This window comes from Tinamus guttatus, unplaced genomic scaffold (genome assembly GCF_059628265.1).
Source record: "Tinamus guttatus ecotype Peru unplaced genomic scaffold, ASM5962826v1 Tinamus_guttatus_pri_ptg000383l, whole genome shotgun sequence".
In the NCBI taxonomy this organism is placed as follows: domain Eukaryota; kingdom Metazoa; phylum Chordata; class Aves; order Tinamiformes; family Tinamidae; genus Tinamus; species Tinamus guttatus.
In genome coordinates, this window is record NW_028288917.1 from 4,750,202 (window position 1) to 4,768,372 (window position 18,171).

Consider the following 18,171-nt stretch of genomic DNA (forward strand, 5'->3'; position numbering starts at 1 on the left):
TGATTCCAATTTTGCCCATACTTTGAGTAAACTGGAGCTCGATACTCCAAAGACAGGTTCTGTCTATGTGATATAAGCAGGTTTCTCCTTGAGTTGACTCAGAGGGGCACAGGAAATTCACTCAGAACGCTACCATTGAAAATGTCTTTTGGGTGTCATATCTTCGTTTAACTGTGAGTTTAGATAAATAGAATGGAAGTATTATAAAGCTCGAACGCAATGCTGAACTTGAAGATCAGTGCTCAGGCAGACCCTCGAAAAAACAACTTTCAAAGAAAACTTCAGCGTCTCCCCACATATATCTTCAAAATTGAAGCCTTTAAGGAAAAATCATACTTTTGCAACTACTATGACTATTAACAATTATATAATTAAGGGTTTTTTATGGCTAAGTTTACACAAAAAACACAAATACTCAGAATTAATTAAAATATTTTGTATTTAAAAGCTTAATTTTCAATAGCCTGTAGCTAGAAGGAACTATAATGATGACTTAGCCTTGTCTACAATTTCCCCCATAAATACTTGATTAAATGATAGGCTTTAGGCAAAAACACAAGTTAGTTATCTTAGCTCCCAATAGCCTACAGAGCTCTAACTCCAGTTAATGATGCCTGATTCAGTTGTTCACACATAGGCATCTAACATCACCTAAGATGATATGGGAACTTGCCTGGAGTTCAGATGCTACTCCAAAAAGACACGAAGGTCACCTAAATCCTGTCTCGGATCCATGTGGGTTGTTTCACCTCTAATGGCAGCATCATTCCTTATGCCAAATTTATCTAACCCTTAACTAGACACTTGAATTCTGTAACTGGGCTGCTCTCTAGGTTTCCTATTGACTTCAGCGACTTAATTGCCTAAAACTGGCATTTAAAAATCTGGCTTGCATGTGCACAGCTACAATGCAAGCAGTTAAATTTAGATGTCTGCTTCTTCATCTGAATCCTATCCATTATAAAATACTCACAGGCCAAGAATTCCCAGTTATAATCTATAGTACTGGAACCATTTGGTGAAGGACAGCTGGTTATGGGTTCATCGCTGTCCTCCAGAGAGATAGTTACTAAGGTTACAACCCCCAACTTTGCTTTTTATTATTTTTTTGTAACATCCAATCATCTTCCAGTCTTTTAGGACTAGTTGTGGTTTTTTGAGGACAGGACTACAAGACTATGAATATTTGTATATTCGGGCTAATTGCCAGCTCCACATTTTTTGCTTACATTTTGTAAGGTGTAAAACACTTTAAACTATTCTATTTGACCTTGATATGACTTTAAAAAGAAATTAATTCATAGATGTTTATTATTTAAGGTGGAATACCTTTCTTCCTTAAAACCGTACCATTTTTTGTCAGTCCTCAAAATATATGCCAGTGATTTGCTTAGAAAAAAAAAATATTTTGTATTAGCATGCTTTTTAATCATTCAATTTTATGCTTTCTACAAATTCTCTCTACTTAGATATACTGTGAAGACGTCAATGTGAGATATAGCCTAACAGTATTGTCATTAAGCTATCATAGAATATCATTTGTTAAGATTCACCTTTTATTTAAGAACAAATAAATAAGGAGCTAATTTTCCAATCACACAGGAATAACTATGGAGTAGCTTAATCAGTCTTAAAACTTAGGAAATGGAATGCATACAATCTTAGAGGTCACTGTGTGAATATTCTAAGGAAACCTACACACTTTAAACCGGGATGATGATGCACTCCTGTTTAGCCAGTGTTCACAGACAAACTGTACTACACAGTCAGTGATACTTATAAGAGGAATAAAGTTGAAAACACTTGAAGACTTAAAACTAGGATTCCCAAATGGAGAGCAAGCTCCATATGATATGGAGACGTTTCTGTCATCATGGGTTAATTAAACTGAAGCGATTAAAACATAGTTAAAAATATCTTTCCATACAATCATATATAGTTTTCCTTTTAAATATATTTATACCTATATATAGATATATATGAAAAAAACGTAGGCCCTAAATACTTTTTTTTTCAGATAGATAAGTTTTTTAAAAGCAAATAAAAGGATCCTGACAATGATGTGTGTCCCCCTTGATAAAATAAAACCTTACTTAAAAAGAGACCATCTTAAGGCTACCCATTTAGCGGTCAAAATAAGTATTTGAGATTTCAGGAGCATTAAGTTAAGAGAAGCTAATCAGATTCAGTTCACACTGTGGTGGTTCATAGCCCACATCTAATCCAAAGCAGCAGTCTTCATGTGATAAGAGCAATCCACTAATCAAATACAGCAATCATATTTTTTAAAAAAATTCAGACCCAGAATTACTCCCCTAAAGGAGCTATATGCTCAAGCTGACCTTGCAGTTATTGATTTTTAACAACATATTCTCATTTTTAAAATTACAATTACAATAAAAACATGAAAAATCACCCTTAAAACCATATTGTGAACTCTGCAAAAGGCTCTTTTCACCTCACAGGCTTAAACATTATTTATTTACCCGAAAAGATAAAGTAGGATTTTTTTTTTATCTCATTCCTTTTAATGAGGCAAATGTCTAGTCCAGTTATTGTCTTTGTATTTTATTCTATAACACATTCTGATTATATTTTCTATTAAATTCTAACTAATAAGTAAATTTGTTCAAAAGCTAGGATAATTATTAAACTCTTCTTTCTAATATTTCTTCTCTAAATAGAAAAGGAATGCACTGCTTACATCCTGGACTAACTCTGCAATGCCTGTAAAGCTTGGGGACCAATCCTTTCAACCCAAGCAACCTGCTATCTACCCAATATTCTGATACATGCCATGTGCTATTAACAATTTGATGAATGAAATGAAAGCATGTGACCACCTACCCACACACCTTGGCAGAGGTGCACTCCATACACGCCGGCCACCACCCAGACAGGTAAGTTTATTAGCACCTTCTAAGCGATATCCAGGGAAACAAGAAAAAATCAAGGAATCTCCAACACCGAAATGAAAACCAATTCGCCTACTGAAGGCTGGAACCCCAGGATCATCACATGGCTCCAGATCATATTCTGCAAACAATAAAACATAATTAGATTAAGTACATGGGACAAGTTGCTCATTTAAAAAAATATTAAATAAGTTAGTTGCATAGTATCAGTATAAAACACTTGGAAACATGACTTTCAAGAGACATTTTCTCTACTATAAAGGAGTCCTGTTTCTATATTTCTATTATGGTCATATATACAGTAATTAGATATCTATTGTGTCTCAAATGCAGTACATTTATTTTCTTAATTTCAAGGTCTGTAATCAGCTTGTACCATGAGTGGTTCACTATAATTTTGTTTAATTGCATCCTTTGTAATAATTCTTTGTTCATTTCCTCTGAACTCCCAAACAGCCTTACGAGCAAGACTTATGGTTTGAAAATTCATTAGGTAATGAAATTGAACAAAAATCAACTGAAAGTTCAAGCGAAGGAGAATATGTAGGATCATATTTTCAAAAAAATCTGCTTGAGTACCGTCTACCCTCCAACAGACACTTTCTACCTGCTTGCCTTTTAGAAATCTCATAGATGTCACCTTTTTATTTTTTTTAAGATTCAAAGAGTCTGAATTTGTTCTCACTTTTGTAATTGAATCTAAAATAATCCACAGAATTTGGGAAATCTACATTAACATAAACCAGTTGCAAGAAACAGTAATATGCCTCTTAAAGGATGAAATTATCTTTTCAGCACCACTTAGATGACCTGTTTAGCTTACAATAGATACACACAGATACATACCTGCAATGGAATTCTTACTGTTCTCAGAGGAAATGCTACTTTCTTGGATTAAGAACAGCATATAGTATTTTTCAGTTTTGTTCGCATCAATTCTTTGAAAATATTTTAAAAGAACACTTTTTCTTTTTGTAAAGTAAATCCAATCATATTGAATTTGAATATTGAGTTAGAAAAATTTTTAGTTAAAATTTGAACAGCTGAAAAATGAAACAAAATATCTATTTTTGGATACTAATAAATAAAGCTGGCCTATCTGTCAAATAACAATACTATTTTTCCATCATGTAACAATAAAAATACTACAGAAAAAGCAGAATCAAAACCAGCATATTGCAACAGGAAAAATGTATTTTATCAATTAATAATTACCACAGTTATTTAAATAAATACAGATAACATTAACAGAATCTTAAATACAAATAACAATGTATGTTGGTCACACGTGGAGATGGAACTGCCTGTGTTTCAACTCGTACCCGTTACCCCTCATCCTGTCACCATTATGTCAAACTATTATTTTTTTTAATCGTTGAACAAAAATTAGTAAAAAGTTATTTACACCAAGCAATACAAATACATAAATTATGTAGACCTAAATTCAATTGCTCTTGCCTTTTCTTAATGAATTGTTCTTTTCCGGGAGATATGAAGAATTAAAAATAATAATCAATTATTTATTTTGTCAGTTAGCAAAATGACATACAGAGAATAATCTGTAACTCTGCACCACAACATTTCTGTCTAAATACTCTGAAAAACTCAGTGTCCAGCTTGCACGTTCTAGAGCAATAGTAGAGCAACAGAGCAATACTATAATAATTAAATTGAAATCTGAAACAGTAACTTTTGTTACCTATATAAGTAATACAAAGAGAAAAGACAGAACTGGTAACATTAGTCATGAAGATCATCCTAATTAGGTTAGTTATTTTCCTAACTAGTTAATTCTCTTAATTAGGTGGCTAAGAATCCAAGTCGGGTGAAAAGAAGAACTCTTTGGTGAAAAACAAGGTCTGTTCCATGGAGGGGCTATACTTGACTTAGGAAATATCTGGGTCACATTCCTGCAGCCTAACAGAACATCCTGAGGAAGCATCATTAAAACTTTCATCTTTTCTTTGTGCACTATTCCATATATAATCACTACTGATCACTGCTACAGATAAGACATGGTAGAAGATGGGCTGTAGGTCTGACCCAAAACGACTTTATTTTCTCTTCCTTGGAATCTGATACAAAATATCATACAAAATATGATATAAAAAAGCCAAGATATCATTTCAGAGATGCCACCTTTGAAAAATGGGAGAAAAATAGTCTGTTCTTTATGTCTCCTCTCCCATTTAGCCAGGCACTTGTCCCTAACTGAAATTCATGGCCCTGAACTGTTTGCCAGACTTAGGTGCCTACAGGGAATCCTTCTTATTGTTATGTGATGACAAACACAAATGTTGAAAAATGCTTATAACAAAGTATAGTGAATTATTAATTTAAAAAGAAACCTGCCTCCTCACATTATAGAGAAAACTTTATGTGTCAAGTAAAAGAACCATACTATTTGTGTCTCCATTTTTCTGATTTAGACCACCCAAAAATATTTTATAGTACCTTTTCTAAAACATTTTTTTTGGAGGCTGGACTGATAGGATCAAACCAGTTAGTGAAAGGAAGAAATTAATCTAAAGATTCTGAATGAGTGTTTTAAGAGCTGAGTATGAACAAAATCAAGAAATCCTTTCCCTGTAGTAACTCTCCTGTGGGAAGGTCCCAAAATATTAGAAGTGATCTACGGACCAAATCAAGTCTGGTAGACAAAAGTTTAAGATTTTGAAAACATGTGACCTCTGCTCAGCACTACAAAGGCTCAGGTAGAGATGGTTTGGCAATGGGGAAATTGCTGACAAAAATATAAATTCCAATATATTTTAGACTTAAAGATCAATAACGATCGAGTGGAGCTTCTGACTATTTAAATATGAGATTGCCATGTTAGAAAGCATGTAAACTGTAACCAAAACCAAAATACAGCTGCCTTTGTGATACTTAACCAGTAGGTAAAAAAAAAGATAAAAAAGAAAACAAAGGCTATATGTATCAATCCAATATACTCTATTATGCTATTCCTGTAAAAAAACAACAGCAAACCAGCTTCCACAACTTGGTGGGTCACATAGTCATGCAAAAATTCTAATATGCCCCCCCAAATTATTACAAATATGATTATGTTATGAACAGATTTACTATATTAATTTTAATCACCAGACAAATACTTTTGATCAACATTTATAAAAAACCTTGTATTTTCTCACAGACTTGTCACTGATTCTAAATTCAAATTGATTTTGTGCAGTACTTCTATCAACTTTCAATGATTTGTGCTTTAATTTGATTATGGCTTCCTCACCCCTCTATTCTGAATACCGCTTTCTCTTTTTTTTCCCTGTAAATTCTGTTATGTCTGTAGTCATAGCAAGAATAAATGTGAAAATTAACTTTATTCCGTTAACAGCAATGCGTGTATCCATCATAAAAGGTTTTGAGCAGACGGCAGCAGTTGGTATATGTCTAAAAACCATCTGAGATGGTTATTGTGTTTTCTTGCTATAGGATTTAAAATATGTCAAGTGTAGAACTTCCATCATTTGATTTCTAACAAAATAACCTCTTCCATTTCGAAACAGACAAGTGACAACATAAAATCTAAATTCCCTCAGAGAAAAGCAATCCTACACTGCCTTATTCTAGGAATTAATTTATGACAGTACAATGTGAACATAAAATAGATGTAAGATGCTTCTCAACAAGAATGCAACTGTAGCTTCAAAATTTTTTGCTTTACCCCAAGGAAATAATAGATTCACATACCAAATGGTGGGATGACGAATGACAATAGGCCTAAGTTGACACAGAAGTTCCAACTGGATATATGGATTTTTTTTTTTTTTTTTAAACACATTGGAACAGGTTGTCCAGGGATATTAAGCAATCTCTGTCCTCAGAGATCTCCATCCTTAAAGACCTACCTGAATTTTTATTTGTTATACTATACTATGCCATTTTATACTATTTTCATTTTATATGTTATTACCCTTATATTATTATAGTTTACGTATATATATATTTCTTGTGTTATTATATAGAGAAATTAATTTTTTTGCAAATTATTTTATGATACTATGATGGATAGCCCAGGGAAAGATGCATATGGGAAGGAATTAAAGATTATATGGAAGAGACTTTAATCAAAAACCAAGATCTCTTCTTTGATATTATTTCATGTGTATGTACAAGTGGTACAGTATACATAAAATATCCCTTTGTAACTTTATTGAAAGCAATACTCTGTATGTTAGTTCAATTCTTTACGTATGTAATTTGTATATATTGTCATTGCTACTTTTGAAAGTCTTTTTCAAAATGAAGAAAAAAAAATCCTGTAAAGGTAATTTTTTTCTTTATAGCCGTCACAGGATTTTTTTTTCACTGCCAAGATAATGGAAATTAAGCTCAACAGTAGTGTCACTCTGTTGTCAAAAGTTGTTTTCAAAAGGCAGAACAGAACAAAATGGTACATATATGTCACAGCAAGAATGAAAATAAAAAATTCTTTGCATTCTTGATGTTTTATTTTCTATTTGAGTTACCAATTTTTGTATTATCTATTCCATGTTTGGTGGAAGAAGTTTGACAGTTGACGTTGAATTCAGACTAAGCTCTTCTCAATTAATATTGTTTACTTTGAAGATATACATTCTGATTGTGTAAAGATAAGAAAAGTCACTCTCATTTGTGACAAAAGTAATGTACCTGATAATATTTTTCAGAATATTTAATATATGATATCTACTTGCGTATTTGCTGTAGACAAAGCATAAACCCTTGCTTGTCTTTGAAAAACTAGCTCATATATTTTTCTCCTTACATCCCAAATTGTGCATTTTCCTGGTAGTTACATAGCCATCTACCATTAATAAATGTCCATTAATGAATATAATTAATAAAAGCCCTCTACCATTTATAAATAAATGACCGAAGGTAATTTTCAGTATCAGAGGGTCCAATATAGAGCAACAAAGCTAAGGGACTGGAGCATCTATTGTCATATGAGGAAAGACTAAGCGAGCTGGGCCTGTTTAGCCTGGAGAAAAGAAGACTGAGAGGAGATTTGATTAACATGTTCAAGCACCTGAGGGGAGAATGTAGGGAGGATGGGGTCAGGCTCTTTTCTGTGGTGGCCAGTGACAGGACAAGGGGTAATGGGTACAAGTTGAAACACAGGAACTTCCATCTCCATGTGAGAAAGAACTTCCTTCCTGTGAGGGTGACAGGGCCCTGGAACAGGCTGCCCAGAGAGGTTGTGGAGTCTCCTTCTCTGGAGATCTTCAGAACCCACCTGGATGTCACCCTGTGCCATGTGCTCTAGGTGTCCCTGCTTGAGCAGGGGGGTTGGACTAAATGATCTCTAGAGGTCCCTTCCAACCTCAACCATTCTGTGATTTTGTGAATACTTAATATTTGGATTTACATTCCAAATTTCTGGAACTCTGGCATCTAATTTGGTTAGTCCAAAGAATCCTGAATGAATGTAATTCTGCATCTGATATAAGCAAATCTGACATCAGCACTCTAATGAGTAAGGTTTTTTTTTAAACAAGCCAGCCAAATGAGATCTGTTATTTGTAAATATCATGCACACTTGACAATACTACTGAATTTTGGGTAAAATACACTGATCTTTAACTTTTCTGTGCTTGAAATACTGTTTATGAGGATTTTGTATGTTAGTTCTTTATGTGGTTCTTCCAAAGAATATTGCTGTACAAAAACAAACACAAGCATCTTAACTAGTGGATGGGTTATTCATATTCAGTATGTGTAAAAATGCTACATTCCATTACTAGAAAGAAGCACAGATCATGCTTGCAAAGTGTAGTCTAGTTTAAACAGACTGTGACTCTGAATTAGTTTACTAATGGTTTTCCACTCTTTCTATTCTCTTTCTTTATTGGAACTGTACCAGTTTCTTTCTTTCTTCTGAAGTAGTACAGTCCATACAGTCCATCTTTTTCACACTGTTGTTTTATAGGTTCCCCAGAACCATGGAAAACATCTCCATAAAAGACACTTATCACCAACAGCTTCCTTCTTAATCTGTCAGTCACCTATATAAACTTTAGCCAACCTTCTAAGACTGAGACTATGTATTTCAACTGACTTTTTTTTTTCTGTATGCTTCATGTTTCATCGTTCTACAAGTAAAAACGTTATCTGGAAACAGTTTCTGAACATTCAGAAGATTTGAATTTCTTACCTGAAAATGTTATATTGAAGCCTTCATAAGAAATTGAAAAATCAGATATAAATCGAAGCTGTGCTGTGAAGTTTCCAAAGAGGCCAGCTTTAATTGCAGGGGGCAAGACTGAGCCAGTTAATCTGGCTACTGGTTCTGTGAAGCTGCCATCTTCAGTGATGAGCAAATAGTCATGAGAACTCTCAAGGTGAAAGGTATGAAAAGCCAGCTGTACACCTTTAAAATATTTTTAAATGAAAAGTTAGATACTTAACAGCAATTCTTTTTTTCTCTTGTGTTATGCACAGATGATACAAGTCATAAGTTTTAAACGATATGAAAAGATTTTCCAAAAAAAGTAACTAAGTCAAAATCTGAAATTCACAAAATTTGCAAAAACATATAGACATAGTACATGGGTTGCAGATGTTTAGTTCACATGTAGCTCACTCCCATAGGACAATTCATGAGATCCATTTCTATTTGTACAAATCAGTCTGAAAATTTTAAATTATATCCATATGCTTTATTCAATTTGCTTTAATAAGCCTCTTATTTCAGCCTCAGTCACCATCTGAGTAAAACCACGAGAGAGACTTTTTAAATAATTAGCTACATTTTTGTATTTGTTTTACTTTCTGCATTTCCTCAAAAACAGTACTACTTTTTATCTCGGCCTGGTGGAAGTGCCTACATAACAATTAAATACATGCAAGTTTTGTATAGACTTCCATACATGAATGATAATATTGTCTGAGACTAGTTATTTACTCAATTTTTGACTAGTTTTCTATCACTAACTTCCAGTCCACTTTCATTGATGAAAGAGTTGTTTTCCACTATGGTTAGCTTCCGAATGTGACTATCCAGTGTTGGAAAGTCATAAACATTCTTTATATATACACACACATATATATATATTATATTTAAAAATGTCACATGCAGCCTAAACAAAAATCATGTCTCTTAGGTTTTAAAGTGTAGACAGTATGAAGCATACTTCATAGACTGATGTCATGCATAACAATCTTTCTTACTGTATGTGATAAAAAAGGAATATATTCATTAAAATTTGATTCAGTGGTATGTAACACACATCTCCATCTCTTTTTTTCACACATCTCATTTTTTTCACAGTTCTTTTAGACATATCCCTAATGGATAAACTGCCGATTGTAACTGCATATCCACACATCTGAAATTAAAATTTACTAACAAACACACCTGTCAAAGGTGCTGCTTAAAACACATAGAGAAGACCTTTCAACAAGGACTTGGTAGTTTTCACTGAATATTTTAGTGATATTTAACAAGCAGCAATATTTTCATATATTTTGTCTTTTCTACTTTCTTCCCATTTTTCCGAGAGGGATGAAAACAAACAAGTTTCCTTAGGTCACTGCTGACAGTATGTTTCTTGTCAAAATAAACACAAACTAAAGATATTACAATACTTGAAGACGTGTTTTGGGATATTAAGTGGAAACTTATTTTTTTTTAGAGAATAACAAGGCAGTTATTTACTTCCACCAGAAAAAAAAAAATCTTGTGTTTTTCTCCTTTTTGATTTTTTAAAATACATAAAGATTACATTTGTATATGGAATTCATATTAGACTCTTACCCTTGCCATGCGACACTTCAATAGTCCAAGTACAGTTTAAGGAGTTAGGATAAAAATCAGGAAAACCTGGTGAAAGAACAGTTCCACTCTTCCCATGAATATATCCACCACATAAGGCTTAACAAGACAAAAATAAGAAAAAAAAAAGAAGAAGCTATATATGTAGTCATGTTCTTTGCAAAAATCACAGTTAACTCTTCAAACTCTTTAAACTACTCCTTGACTAAAAATGCAGTCAAGTAGTAAAATAACAGAGTTAATTAGTCTGAAGTGATCACATTCACATTTGAAAACAGCTTATTCTTAGACCATGAAAATGAGCTTATTTTTCCATTATAGCCCTTCCTTTTAGTTAGCAGAAGACAAAATAACTAAACTTTTTTTTCAAGATATTGAAAATAACTCATAATAACTCATATTAAGAGGGAGGGTTAAAAAAAAAACTACTTTTGTGTGAATTAACTATGACATTAAATATTTTAAGAGTTATGTTTCTTCTACTATATACTTAAAAAGGTATCTCACATCATGTGTAACAAAGAAAAATAACTCGAAAGAAAGCATAATTTCTTCGAAGAATGAAAACATTGAAAGTTTTCTTAGTTTGATTTCTTCTCTGATATTCAGGAAAAATCTGCATTTTCCTCTCAGATTCTTTCATCATGAGTAATTTATTTGGAACTGAATATTTTGAAAGTCAAAAGAACTATGCTCAAAACATATGTATACTACCATTGGCTAAAGCAGGCTACTCAAATTTGTATGGTATATTAATTAAAATTTAAGGTTTGCATTTGCTATGTAGCTCAATATCTTACAGACAGCATGGCTGTGCTCTTCTCTCATGTCTGTTGTCCAGCTTATTATGTTATTTTAAAACTTTAATAAACTATGCATTTTACAATGCAATAACATAGCATTATTCTCTTTCTCTCAGAGTGGTAAGTTTTGTCATAAACTAAACAGCAAATAAATATGGGAAACTGCATCAATTTGTAGTAGTTGAGTGAAAATATGTATATGTGTATAGACATATACACATACACATAATATGTAGGTTTGTATTATATTTCAAGTTCTGTATTCATTTCACATTATACTAAAATGTTTATTAAACACTTATTAAACAAACAGGAGAAAAAGTATTTCACTGTCCTACATTCCTTGAAGTAGGCATTAAATATTTACACTAAATTCACCTAGTTATAAATTTAAAATTAAAATATGTAAATTATGATTTTTTATTTAACTCTCCAAAGAAAATTATTTTTATGTTCCACATTGATACCACAGTTTATCATTCAACACTGCACTTCATTTAGAAGTAACTTTGGCTATTGTGTTTCAGTACATTAGTGTACTGAGAAGCCCATAATGAAAATTGGAGCCCTGAATTTGAGTAAGTGCCCAATCAAAATGGTTTAAATCCAAGTTAGAAACAGAAACATTTTGTTGAATATAATTTTAATTTTGGCCTTTGACATTCCCCTGTAATCAATGAAAATCCTGGATTTGAAGAGTTAGAAATTCACTAATATAATTTACTAAGGCAGAGCCTTTGCTGATTTGGGCTTATGTGTTAGCATTCACATACTGATCTTTCATCACTGCCATAGAACACAGTTATATCTTAACAAGAAGGGGAGATGACCAAGGCAAACAAGATTTAAAAAATAATCGTTTAGCAAATAGGAGAGAGAAAACAGGAAACTCTGGAAAGAAGTTTACAGAAAGTTGCTTATGGATCATTATCAGGGGTATTGGGCTATTCCAGTTAAAATACTTTCTTACATTTGGATATTATTTTCTGTAGTTTATACTAGAGGGCTTTTGTAGCAATTATACAAGCATTCCACTACAAAAAAGAAAAAAGAGAGGAAAATTAGAAAATCAAACCAATTTTGTAATTTCTAGGAAAATAACTTATATGGCAAGTCCCTTGAAACAAGCTCTAAGCCTTCCTAAGTAATTTCTTTCTACTAGTAATCAAATTAGCCCTAGCTCTACTCACCATTAGAGAGAAGCATGCATTCCTACAATGACAAAGGAATTGGAATGAACATATGCATACACGTGCACATCTCTGGACTATCACAGTCTAACACTGGAGAGTTTAGAAGCACATAAAAATAGAGCTGAAAAAATATCATAGTTTCTTTAGTAGTGTTGGGGCACAGATACTGTGCTTTAGGGGAGCTGTGAATTGTTCTAAAATAATGTCTCTGATAAATTCACTAAAACATCACAGCTCTTACTGTCATTTGGCTGTAAAGTAGCTGGGATCTGGGGAAAAAATGGCCAGCAGGTTTGTCAAAGACAACAAGCTGCCAAGGAATAGTTGTGGAAGGAACAGCTGCGTAATACCACTGATATTCCACCTATATACTACTACCAAGATGTCATCATCTCAAGATACTGGTATATGACTTAAAAATAAAGCTGGTGATTAACTCTTGCCAAAATCATACTTGAAAATTGTTTAAAAACACTTCTAATGTAGTCATTTTTGGTAAGAGTTCTCAGCTGTGTTATAGCATTCATATATGGAGAAGAAATAAAGACATTTTACTGCAATCTTGAGCACAGTTTTGTTTTGGTCATGTAAGCATATGGAGAAGAAATCCACATCTGAAGTGTATTTTAACTGGACTTTCAAATTAAATTAAAAATATGATAAGTTAACTATACAGGTAGATCATGAACTGTTTTGGCATCAAGCATTCTAAGTTTCAAATAATGATTTTGGTGTTCAGCTTTCTAAGTTTAAGACTTGAGCTATGTTTATCACTTTGTTTTAAAATATTAGTTGAATGGCACCATTTTCATTCGTAAGTGAATGGCAGCACCTTCAGGCAATTGCATTTTTTCAGTTAGTGAATAGAAATCTGAAATTTCACTAAACATTACGGTACTTTACTCAAAGCTGATAGAGCAAAGTGAGGTATGCCTTTTATTAACAGCGAAATCATTTTTGAAAAGGATGGGCATTGGTGTAACAGACGTGAGGTAGTAGCAAGGATAAGCTTAATTAGTACTTTAAGAAAGAAGATTAACTTAGCCGGACTTTAAAGCTGCCATCTGAAGAACTTGACACTTACCATCACAGCTGGGTAATGCATGATTCCACTGATGGTTTCTTTCACATATGAGCGGTTCCTCATCACTCAGGGTATATCCTGGGTCACAGCTAAAGGTGACTGTAGAGCGGATATTAAAGTTGTTACCATGGCGATGGCCATTCACTGGAATCCCTGGGTCAAGGCACGAATCCGATTCCAGAGTAACACCTGGAATACACAGGTTTAATTTGTTTAGTTTCTTATTTTCTTTTTGACAATAAATAGAAAAATACCAGGCAAAATACAAAATGAGTAAGATGGAGGAAATATCCCCCAAAATATTCCTGTTAATGTTGCCTGAGCTCTGACATAGGATATAAAGCACTTTGCCTCACTGTTGTCTTTGACTCGGAGCATAGGTTTTTTTTTTAATTTTCAAACAGAAAAGTCTAAATCAAGTAAGAAAGAAATGAAGATCTAAAGTATTTTTATTAAAGAATGAAAGAAAAAGACAAAATAAGCACTATAAGTAGTTAAGGTTCAGAGTATTAATATAAAATATTTTCTTTTGCTACTATATAATTCACATTTAACTATTACATTTCATCTGTTACAGTTCTCTGGGATGAAGTCACATACTCTGTGAAGATTCAACTTTTCTCTGTCACAGTAATGCCTGTTTGACTTCTTAGTAAAAAAGCACAATGACAAGAACATGTGAACAATGCACTCAGAAATAATTTGTTAAATCCTACCAATATAATTCTATACATTAAAAATAGATGGAAAATGAAAATAGTTTAAATAGTTCTCATATAACTCTTATCTGATGGAATTAATCTTTAATAATTATGGCTTTTAGAAGAGATTGAATAATGTGTGGCAAAAAAACTTGGAGCTATATGTTAAGCAGCAGCAACAACAACATAGTTCAAGCTCATTAAGTAAGTACTACACATTATGTGTATTGATAGCAGGTGATTGGAATTTCATCATGTATGAGTCATAATGAACACACTCAAGTGAAACAAAATAAAACCTCTCCACTGTGATGCAAGTAATTTCTTTCATTTATTTTCTGTTACTAAATCATGTTCCTGAAAAAGACAGTGACTGAATTCAGTGGTATCTCTTCAGTGGATGGGGATATTGTTCCTTCTACAGGAAGACGAGTATGGTCAGAGCAAAACTTGGCTCTCTATACCCACCTTTACAGTCACAAAAGCATATTTATAAGAGACTTTCAGAAACTGGTTTAATCACTAATCTAACTGCTTACTAGATTCCCTGAAGAGGAAAAAGTTACACATTTTAATATTATACTTATATATAGTTATATATATATTATAGTTATATAATACTTATATATAGTTATATATATAAATATACTTGTGTATACTTATATATATATAAAAGTATATATGCTTAATATTGTACATATTCACATGTATTTTTTCCTGGATCAAAATTATCAGAAAAAAATGAATATTAAAAAGTAAGATTGTTAAGAGTAAATTCTAAAGACTATGCATATTATATAATATTACATAAAATGACAAGGAAAACAAATCTGATAAACAGAAACATCAATCCATCTGAGAGCCAGAACCACTATGTTACTATCTATGCTACCTGTTACACAGTCACTGTGTCACTAAGAGAACTCCAATTTTTTTCTGGACAATGCAAGTATTCCAGCTGGAAGCTGGAGAGCGGTTCCTTTTCAGCAGCATAGTTTTATCCAGAATAGTAATAACACAGATGGTAAAGAACAATTTCTTGAAAGGTAAGAGATGAGTATTTCCTAATAAAAGGCTTGAATCAGTATGTCCTGCCATCTAGGTAGGCTTAATTTAATGAGGGGAACAGTGATAAATCATTTTTGTTTCAAAAAAATGAGCAATTTCCTGGAGTAATAAAATAGTTGCTTGCTCTCACAAATGGTTCCAAGAAGACAGGCCACATTATTGAATTAGGAGAGCCCCATTCTCTGCCCCAGTCTCCTGCTGAAGTTCTCTCCAGAACTATGACAAGAACTGCATGTAAGTATGCCACCCAGCACGGGCCCAAGCCATGCAGGGGGTTGTGCTAAAAGCTGAACAGTAGGACTGCAAGAATGGGGCCAGGGCTCAAGCACCTCTCATCAGCACTAGACCAGCTCACATGATAACAAGCATTTTTCTGTAACCTACCAAGGGTGAACTGGCCTCACAGAAGTGCGAGGCTGCAGATACATTCCTAGACTTTAGTGTCCTTCCAGCTCCATGGTAACGGGCTGAATTCATGAAAAATTGACACTAAAACAAAGTGTTGTTACAGCACTGAAAACTGTGATACAGTTAACTGATATGAAACCTCCTGCGTGAGAGAACCTTGAAATAGTAGGGCTTTAATGGCAGGGCAATATCAAGGATGGCTAATAACAAGGAGGGAGAGAAGTGGAAAAGAGCAAAGGCAGCCAAAGGGCAGGGTAAGAAGAAAGCAAAAATTGAGATTATGCTATTTCGAGATGCTACTTCACTCCTCCTCCCCATAACATTTGAAAAACTTTTTGTGAAGAATGATTGGAGAGTATTTTCAACTAACAGAGCAACTGCCACATAAAAGAGACTACTCTGGTGCATGCTAATTTTGTAAAGTGTGGTAAAGCAGCTCATTTAGAGCTGCAATGGTAACACATCCTGCTCAGAGTTAATAGCCAGCACAGGCTTTGAGCAGAGTCCTAGGCTCAACTCCAATGCCAACTGCAATTCTTAACTACTAGACCACTAAGAGTGTTATCTTGTTCCCCTTCCTATCTGCCAACACACCCCTTTTAAAGAGTAAGCAAGAACAGATCTTTCAATGGCTCCACATGTGTCGTATTTTCCATACAAGCATCCTCCTGATTTTTTAATGAGTCCCAAAGTGCACACAATGTTACCTCTAGGGTTACAAAATAAAGTGGAATAATTATTTCCTGAATGTTAGGTAAAACAGTTCTCTTAATATTTGCCTTTGCTGTATCTTTTTTTTCTTTTTCTTTATGGTGATTCACTGCAGCAGTCTGTAGATTTGACTTTTTACAGTACTATTATAATTTTCTATGCATTTCTTATGTCTATGTAAACACCATATCCTTTTCTACTGTATTTCTATTTTATATTTGTGAATATCATTTCTTCTTCTGCTTTATGCCTAGTCTTTTTTTTTTTTTTTTTTTTAAGGAACTTCACTACTTCACTTTTTATTTGTAGACCTTTTCTTCAGGTCATCTAGCTTGTTCTGAATGATAATCTTCTAATCATACCCCCTAAAGTAACTGCAGTAATTGCAGGTTGCAATCATCCTCAACATTTCTAAGTGTATTACTTATGCCATCATCAAAATTGGTAATAAAAATATCAGATAGCATTGGATTCAGTCTACACCACTGTAGGACACCTACAAATTTGAAGTTAGACAATAAATTATGGATTGATGGCTGTTTTTTGCATAAGTACTTTCAGCATTTTTGGAATAACTTTATATAAATTAAATGTATCCAGTTCCTCTGTTAGACTGACAAAGCCCTGTAAAAGTCAATATAGAGTTCTTTCCTTCCCACATATACACGATCAGTTATCCTCTCAGGATAGAAATTAGATTGGTTTGACATGATCTGTTTTTATCAAATACAAGTCACCTGTTTCTTACTACCTTGTTTATCAGCTTGAAAATAATATTTTTACAATACAAGAGTCAAGATAAAACCAACTGCCTTAATCCTATTGTTTGTTTGTTTGTTTGTTTAAAGATGCATGGCGTTCTGCAGCCATCTGGAACTTCCCTACAGCTTTGAGTTTCCAAATATAGTTCTCAGCGATGATATCTTCTCAGCTTTCTTTCCAAGCTAAGATGTCTATCAAAGAATAGCACAAATACAATTATTAAGGGGAAAATATATATATATATATAGTTAATTATAGCTATAAAAAAACAAAAAGTGATAACAAATATGTCTGTTCAAACATAAATAGTTAGAAAATGAGAAAATAAAAATAATTCTGTAATTAAAATGTGAATAAATGTCAGCTGACAATAGGAAAGGCTAAATGTTCTGTTGCTGTTTTTGAAACCTAAAAATAAATGTTAATTATGAATATTTACCTAACACATAAAATTTAACAAGATAAGAGCGGAGCATATGGAAAAAAGGAGATTAGACAATGCTTAGATAATTAAATATATTTAATCATCTTATTTCATGAACACTTTCATAAAAATTGCCTTTCTTTTTCAGGCTCTCCACTGGTTCTCTTTATCAGTCAGAGTAAAATCAACTGCTGAAACAAAAAGTTCTTCCCCCTATTCCAGTAACTTCTTCAACTGAGGTATCATTGACATATAGAAATAAATCTTTCTTCATATTCGGACTATCCACAAATATTATTTTTTCCTCAAATAAAAACTATAAGGA

General features: G+C 33.1%; 1 protein-coding gene across 1 annotated transcript in view; it reads right to left on the bottom strand.

Moving 5' to 3' along the window:
• The window catches only part of CSMD1 (CUB and Sushi multiple domains 1), a 994,655-nt gene that overhangs the window by 222,006 nt on the left and 754,478 nt on the right, over window positions 1–18,171 (bottom strand). Inside the window, exons 18-21 of the mRNA XM_088530602.1 lie at window positions 13,773–13,961; window positions 10,675–10,791; window positions 9,073–9,288; window positions 2,848–3,036 (exon numbers count right to left, since the gene is read on the bottom strand). Coding sequence (XP_088386728.1) covers window positions 2,848–3,036; window positions 9,073–9,288; window positions 10,675–10,791; window positions 13,773–13,961 — 711 coding nt within the window. The remainder of the gene's footprint in view (window positions 1–2,847; window positions 3,037–9,072; window positions 9,289–10,674; window positions 10,792–13,772; window positions 13,962–18,171) is intronic.